Source organism: Pan troglodytes, chromosome 14 (genome assembly GCF_028858775.2).
Source record: "Pan troglodytes isolate AG18354 chromosome 14, NHGRI_mPanTro3-v2.0_pri, whole genome shotgun sequence".
Classification (NCBI taxonomy): Eukaryota; Metazoa; Chordata; class Mammalia; order Primates; family Hominidae; genus Pan; species Pan troglodytes.
This window is the reverse complement of record NC_072412.2, coordinates 85,757,361-85,765,598: the sequence shown is the minus strand read 5'-3', so window position 1 is coordinate 85,765,598 and position 8,238 is coordinate 85,757,361. Positions and strand designations below refer to the sequence as shown.

At 40.7% G+C, this 8,238-nt stretch overlaps 1 protein-coding gene across 1 annotated transcript; it reads left to right on the top strand.

Moving 5' to 3' along the window:
- Nucleotides 1-310: 310 nt before the first annotated feature.
- On the top strand, nt 311-4,996 carry LOC107967934 (uncharacterized). The gene is made up of 3 exons (XM_016925430.4): nt 311-803; nt 1,759-1,893; nt 4,841-4,996. Exons 1-3 carry the CDS (start codon nt 605-607, stop codon nt 4,900-4,902), a joined length of 396 nt encoding a protein of 131 aa, XP_016780919.2. The 5' UTR covers nt 311-604; the 3' UTR covers nt 4,903-4,996.
- Nucleotides 4,997-8,238: the final 3,242 nt, after the last annotated feature.

Sequence of the window (8,238 nt, the reverse complement as noted above, 5' to 3'; positions counted from 1 at the left end):
CAAAAAATATTTGTCTCTCTTCTCACATGCCCAGAATCCTTAAATAGTCAATGAGTTTAGATTTTTACCAAAGTCTCTGACTTCCACATTGTAGGTATCCAGAGGTAAAGAATGCAAAGGGCCTTGCTACCTTGGGGAACACAGAGAACAAAAAATACCAATTCAGAGATCAAAAATTGATTTTAACACGATATCCTGTTATGTGGTTATGAAACAGGAAAGGTTCCCTTGTCCTCCTCACAGTGCGTGAGATAGGGGTGTGGCTCCGATTGTTCAGTGCCCTGCTGCTCAAACCTCTATGGGAGCATACAGACGGGCCAGTTGTGGGGCTCTGACCCCCTGCCATTGTCTAGGGGTGAATGTTTACAGCTCCTGAAGCCCCACTGGGCGTGTGCTACAGGGTGCTCTGTTAGTTTGCTGTCTATAGGCAGCTTGTGTTAACCAGCTCAATTAGACCCTCTACCTTGTAGCAAAGACAGAGGGCTTTCTGTATCCTGGGTTCTTGCCTTGGTGTACTGGAAGAATCAGATCACACATGGGAGAATGAGTGCGAAGTTTTATCCAGTGGAAGTAGCTCTCCGCCAATGGAGGAGCCAGAAGGGAGATGGTTTTCCCCTGGCCTTGCGGTGCTCAGAGGCCCTGGCTCTTCTCCAACTGCCCCGGCCAAACTCTGCCTCATCCTGCTGGTCGATGGCCTGCTGGGTCAATGGCCTGCCGGCCTGCCAGTGCCTGTCGGTGTGCTTTCCTGCCAGTGTGCTCCTCTGGAAGCCCTCTGACTACCAGCCGCTTGTCTCTTCTTCTGCGTAAGTGCTTCTCTCACTTTGGCCCATTAAGGTCTCCCGTTTTTATTGGCCCAGGATGGGAGCATGGCGGGCCAGGGTTGTCTTGAAAAATGCAGCATTTGGGCTGGAAGGCAGGAGTGCCTGTCCTCACCCAGGTCCGTGGGGGTGGAGCCCTAGCCAGGGACCACGCCCTCCTCTGCCCAGAACTTTCCTTCCCCTTTCCCTATCATTTAAAGGGACCACACTCTTCCCTTCCCAGCACTCCCATATCAGTTGTGCAAATATTTTAGCTGAGATTAAACCCCCAAAATGTTGAAAATGTGCACATGACTAGAAATGGGAAAAGCTTCTATAGAGGTGGATGCTTTTTTTTTTACTTTGGAGAGCAAACGACTCCTTTATTTTAAGAAAAATAACATTTGCCTTGGCCCTTTGGTTATGCAAATGTAACATGCAACTTTCTTCTGGAATGGATAGATCAATGACAATGTAGCTCCAAAAGTTAAATAGCTTTACCTCATATGGAAAGTTGTCTTCCAGGTAGACAAAGCTGAATCTGAATTTTTTACTTTAGGAAATTAACTTTAGAAAATCCCTTTCTAAATATGGATTTACAATGCACTGGCTCCGAAATGCCTTGCTTATTCATGAAAGTTTTGCACTTCTGTTCTTGTCTATGTCCTGGTTTGGAATAGAGTATCAGATGGCTGAGGAGACACAGAGACTTGATGTCCCCACGCTGAGTCGAACTATTGAAGTTGAACACACATTATGCACAAAATATACACATGACCGACCATTGCGTACTAATGGGGCATAAAGGCAAGATAATGTCCCTAAGGATGGCTTTCCCTGGAAAGAAATGGCGAGTTTCAGTGTAGAACATTTCAGAAGATATTTTTCCTGAGAGAAAATAATGACTTGGGAGTCAGGCTCTGGGCTGATATGAAGTCAGAAATGCCCCTTCCTTTTCTAGAGTTGAGAAATAGACGGTCCACAGCAGACAACTTAGAATGGAATAAGGGAGATGTGTTTGAGGCACTACCATTGGAAGATGTGCTGGGGAGAAGCCCAGCCCAGCAACATGCGGCAGGACCACATCTCGGCAGAGGTAAGTGTCGAACGGTGGGTTCCTATGGAGAGATGTGGCCTGTGGATTCTTAGAAAAGCCATATCTGATGACCGGTGTAAAGATCCTTTTGTTATTCTCAAGACTTTAAATAAGTTCATGGTCAAGTCTTAGCTACTACTCTGGGGGTCTGAGCAGAGAGGGTCTCTGCACCAAGTTGAGATGAACTGGTAGAGGGAAAGGCAGGGAAGCTGGGCTCCAGATGGCAGGAGGACCCCGAACCAAGAGTGGAAAGGACAGCTGACCAAAGGGCAGGCAACAATCAGAGTGGATTTGGGGAATATGCAGGTCTTCACAGGCCAGAAACATTTGGGAATTAGCAAATAAGAAACCGGACAAAATGATTGAAGTTCCAAAACTCATCTGTGATCAGGGCCAAACATTGTAATATAAATATTATAGCGTGACCTCATAAACTAAAGAAATGGGGCATATTTAGGTCTCATTTATAAGCATCCCATTAAAAGTTACATAAGAACACACAATATTTTTAGGACAAAATATTGGTTTTCCTTTCCAGACTTCCTAATAAGCAAGAGTCTTGGGGAAATAGGGGAAAGGATTGAAATATCCACAAAAGAATGTCTCATTTATGAGCTGATGTTAAATTTGCATCTCACAGATTAGGTGCAAGTTGGACATGGCCATGGAATGTGGAGAGATATGATCGTTTTAGGCTACTGCAAATTGGATGATTATAGTCAAGTTCAAGGATGGTGCTTAAAATGACCTCAGGTACTCTCATGTTGAAGTTTAAAACAGTAAAATAAAAAATGCAGGGTATAGTCTTAATATGAGAAAAGACATCTAAAAGGCTACCATTGTAATTCTGCCTTCTTATCAAAAATCAGCCAACCCTTGGCACATCTGCAATGTGAGAGAGAGGTTTGTAGGTGTTCCTAAAGCAAAAAATAGTGTAGAGAGCAGGCCTTGCCTGGTGGTTTCTGGATGAATAGAAAGAGCAGATGACTTAAGGCATGACTTCTAATTTAAGCCTTCCTAATTGTGCCTCTGACTTTCTGAAACTTTTGTTCAAGTTATGATCTGAAGATAATATCTCCATAAACTTAAGTCAATGTTTCTTCTCACCTTCATAGTCCTAATTGCTAATTTTTATTGACTTCTTCCTCTGGAGCAAGCACTGGAAAGCATTTTACATTTATTTTCTCATTTCATCTGCTACATTCGATTACTATCTCCATTTTACTGTAAAGAGCATGATAGGTGTTAAATAAGTTGTGAAAGTCACCCAACATGTAGGTGTTAACAGCCACATTTGGAACCATGTATTCTGACTAGAAGATAAAGCACTGCATCTTTCTCTGCTCGCTACCTTTTCTCTTCTTTCTTCTCCTCTTTCCTTATTCAAGATAAATTTCTGAGTTCTAAGTCAAAGCCAAAGTGATATAATTTTGGCAAGAAGTGTTATTGTACCCCCAGTTTACCTTAGGAGGTGACTAATAAAATTGACAACCCACCAGTGCATTAAAAAAAAAAAAAATTAAGGCCGGGTGCGGTGGCTCACACCTGTAATCCCAGCACTTTGGTAGGCTGAGGCAGGCAGATCACGAGGTCAGGAGCTCGAGATCATCCTGGCCAACATAGTGAAACCCTGTCTCTACTAAAAATACAAAAATTAGCAGGGCGTGGTGGTGGACGCCTGTAGTCCCAGCTACTTGGGAGGCTGAGGCAAGAGAATCACTTGAACCTGGGAGACAGAGGTTGCAATGAGCCCAGAGCGTATCACTGCACTCCAGCCTGGTGACTGAGCGAGACTCCGTCTCAAAAAAAAAAAAAAAAAAAAAAAAAAATTAAGCCAGACGCTGTGGCTCATGCCTGTAATCCCAGCACTTTCAGAGGTTGAGACAGGAGGATGGCTTGAGCCCAGGAGTTCAAGATGAGTCTGATCAAGGTGGCATGACCCATCTCTACAAATAAAAAATAAAAAGTAAATAAAAAATTAGCCAGGTGTGGTAGTGCATACCTGTAGTCCCAGCTACTGGAGAGGGTGGGGCAGGAGAACTGCTTGAACCCAGGAATTCAAGATGGTAGTGAGCTATGATCATGCCACTGCACTCCAGCTTGGGTGACAAAGTGAGATCCTATCTCAAAAAAATAAAATAAAATAAAATAAAAACCAAAATGCGCACGCGCGCACACACACACACACACACACACACACACACACAGAAACAAACATATAGTAGGGATTTGCAGAGATGGAGATGCAGGATAGGGAATACAGCCCAACTCTGTCCAAGGGGACTCATGATGTAGGAGACGAGGTGATAGCTCAATAAATAAGTAACTGCCAGGCTGAATTACAGGTGCAATTATACAGGTGAACACACTATACAAAGATGAGATAGAGTCTGCCTTTATAATGACTCTGAAAAAGTTTCAAGGGCCTAAACATGAGTACCAAAGCTGAACGAATCTGTAAAATAGAAAACTTTCATAGGTAAAATAACTTCTGAACAAAATTCATAATATGTGCTGTCCGTTACACTCACAGTCTCTCCTTTGGCAACAATGTGGAATTTTTAGAAAACATGTAAAATGTCATAGTCAACTCATTATATTGACACTGAGATTATGAATACCTCTTCCCCCTGTCCCCCCAAAAAAGAAATTCTCACAACCACTGTGCCTATGGCCATGGTTCCTTCTTTTATGATATTACAGCTCTGCTAATGGTTCTGTGACTGTATTTGCATTGCTCTTAGCGGTTAGGATTATTTGAAAGAGGCCTTCCTTGTCAGAACAGGGCCTAGACTCAGAGGCCCAGATCGGCAGGAAATTGATCTCTGGCGTCTGTCACAGAAGTATGAAGCTCTGCAAGGTAGAGTGTAGTATTACGGTGCAGGTGCATTGCGGAGATGACGGGCTGATGGCAAGCAAGGTGAGGAAGCCCTGTTCTCTTTCACAGCTGAAGACAGAGACGTTGCAGCCACAAGGACAACTGGCATGCCTCACATTCCTCAGTGTTGAAAACAATAAAAGGAGGGGGAATGAGAGAAAAATCAAATTTCTACGAAGAGATGTCAGCAGTAAATTTAATGCAGGTGCAATATTCTCCAAACAAAGGACGTTTTGTTTCTACCGTCTGGGCTCTGTGAAAACCTGCTCCACCTCCTCCTTGCTATGTGTTTTCCTTTTTATCTGTGTAAGGTAGATTAAAATGTTGATACCCTTCCCTGGCAAAAGTATTTTTAATGTTCTTAGTACAGCTGTTGAAGAAGTATTAACTTCCCCCAAAGCTTAGCTTCATTGGGTGTAACAAAGCTTTCTCCCCCTTAAGGTTCAATTCGTTTGTTGAGCTTTGTCTCTTCCTGATTGCTTCTGTGAATTACTGCAACACTGTTTTTACCACTTGTTCTCTGTTTCTATGATATAATAAAGGAAATTAAAAATGAAAAAATAAACACTGATTTTAGCTGAAGTAACAAATTTAGAAAATAAAAAATAAAATTCCCACCATCAATTAAGTTAAAGAACATTTTATAAGAGAAATACATAAAAATGTACATTGTTTGTCTTCCTTTATTTCAGCTGCCACAAGCAGAGTGAATGCAGAGCCATCAAGAGGTATGACTTTCTGAATGGTTTGACTTAGTGATTTATAGATTCTACTCTTATAGTAAGATCCAGAGAATGATTTATTTTAAATGCCACTAATGGATCTTAAGTTCCGGCCTTACCCAACTTTGTGAGACGCCTTAGCAAGCCATTAGAGGGCATTTGAACTTTACTTTGGTAATGATTCATTTAATTGGGCACACATAAGTGATAGCCATATATGTCATGATGTCATTACTCTAGGTGAACTAGCACATTGGAAGAAGGGGTATTCCTAAACCATGACCACTAGCAATAACTTAACTGCACATTGAAATAACTGCAAGCCATAACACCATACTTCTAAGGCTTGCAAAATTTGCAAAAGTATATTTCAATCCCGACTGGCTATCCTTTTCCACCCATCATCCCCTGTCAAGTATGTAACACTGATGGCAGTGGCATTTTGGGGGCCAGACTAAGGGGAAGTCAAACTGGGGATATGATGTTATGGTTTGTGGTTACTTCCATAGTAGTTGAGTTACTGCTAGCTGTGCTAGTGTAGGAACACCGCTACTGCCTACTGTGCTAGTTAGAATAACACAAAGTCCATAGCTTATCACTAAACATGTCCCCAGTTAAGCCACTACGCAAGAAAACTTGAAATGCCTCTAATCCTACAGTTCATATAAGACAGAAATTTGAAATTTTCCAAAATTGACACAAACCTAAATATTAAATAATATTAATATGAGGTTATGAAACTAAAATCTTTCCAAAAATATCAATAATAATTTTTTTCTAAGTCAACCTTATAGAAGGATTGGTTGAATTATCTTCCCGATGTTGCTACAGAAAATATTACAAAATTATTGTCATATGAAAAGGCCATCAAAGAGCATGTAGCCCAAAAGTATAGGAAAAATGTATGGCAGAAGTGGGTCAGGTAGATGATTAATAAAGATCATATGTTGCTTTTCTGGATTTTGTGACATTTGAGGTATTTGTGATCTTAAAAACATTTGTAATTGGTATTTTTTAAAATTCTAAATAATAAATATTCTAAATAAATGTTTAGAATTTTAAAAAATTCTAAATATCTACTTTCATAATTGATTTTTATTTTATAATTTTATATTCATCTTCTTAAAAAGGGGCCCATAAATTATATTATATAGCTTCAGGCCCCATAAAATCTGGATCTGCCTGTGAAACCTGGATCAGCCCAGAGATTATGGAGAGATAGATATTTGGAAGATAATTTTTTATGACTCAAAGGTTATAACATGGGAAATAAGTATTTAATAATAAGTACCCATCCAGTGCAGCTTCCTTAAAGGAGGCATATCAAGAGTACAAAAGCCCAGCACAATGGCATGCACCTGTAGTCCTAGCTACTCTTGAGTCAGGAGGATTGCTTGAGGCCAGGAAGTTGAGGCTGCAGTGCAACACAATTGCACCTCTGAATAGCCACTGCACTCCAGCCTGGGCAACACAGCAAGACCGTTGTCTCAAAAAATTAAAAAAGAGTGCCAAGACTGTAGAATTTGGAGCATGAACTTGACACTTAGTATCTGTTCAGTTTTCAAGACCCTCCATGGCCAGGCCTCATCCAGTCCTATTTCTCAACACTTGCTAGCGTATGTACACTCAATCTGGTTAAACCAGTCTATTCCCACTCTTCTGCTGGTACATCTTTATTAGGCCCACTTTAGATGGTTTCCCACCCTTGAAGGTTATGCTTTTCTTACTATTATTCTCCATTTCTCTCAATCCTATTCATCTTCAAGGCCCATCTTCAGTAAATTGGCCATAACATATCTAGTCCACAGGGCTACCTGCCTTCTTAACCCTGGTAGAGATGCTATTTAACAAAAGACTACATATATTTTGCTGTTGTATGTTCTGGATCAATTTTTATAATTATGCAATACACTCCTAAGGACAGAAAATATATCTTATATTTTTGCTGGTTGTTTTCAGTGCCTAGCTACTAGAATCTAACATAATGCTGGCCATATCTTATTTGAGTATCCCAAAACCTTACTGATTATTTGATAATTAGAAAAGTTCTTATTTTTCAAATGTAACGATGAATTAATTTCTTTAAAATATTAGATATCTCCCTTACAATGTTAAGGATAAGTTAGCACCTACAGTAAAATATTGAGGATAAGGGAAGTTGATCTATAGCAGGAGTTCAAAACTTGGTTCCAAATCTTAACTCCAACTCTAAGCTGTGCGAACTTAGAAAATTTTAGTATCTTCTTTGAATCCCAGTTCTACATTGATAATGCAGAAATATATTAATACTGTTTTGAAAATTGAATGAAGTTATGTGTGAAAAGCATATGATATTTGATATGGTTTGGCTCTGTGTTCCCACCCAAATCTCATATCGAATTGTAATTTCCAATGTTGTTGGCCGACTTCCCCTTTGCTGATCTCGTGATAGTGAGTTCTCACAAGATCTGATTGTTTAAAAGTGTGTAGCACTTCCCTCTTCATGCTCTCTCTTTTGCTCTGTCATGGTAAGATGTGCTTGCTTCCCCTTTGCCTTCCACCATATTGTAAGTTTCCTGGGGGCCTCCCAGCCATGCTTCCAGTATAGCCTGCAGAACTGTGAATCAATGAAACTCTTTTCTTCATAAATTACCCAGTCTCAGGTAGTTTTTTATAGTAGTGTGAGAATGGACTAAAACACCGGGCACGGTGGCTCACACCTGTAATCCCAGCACTTTGGGAGGCTGAGGCGGGCGGATGACAAGG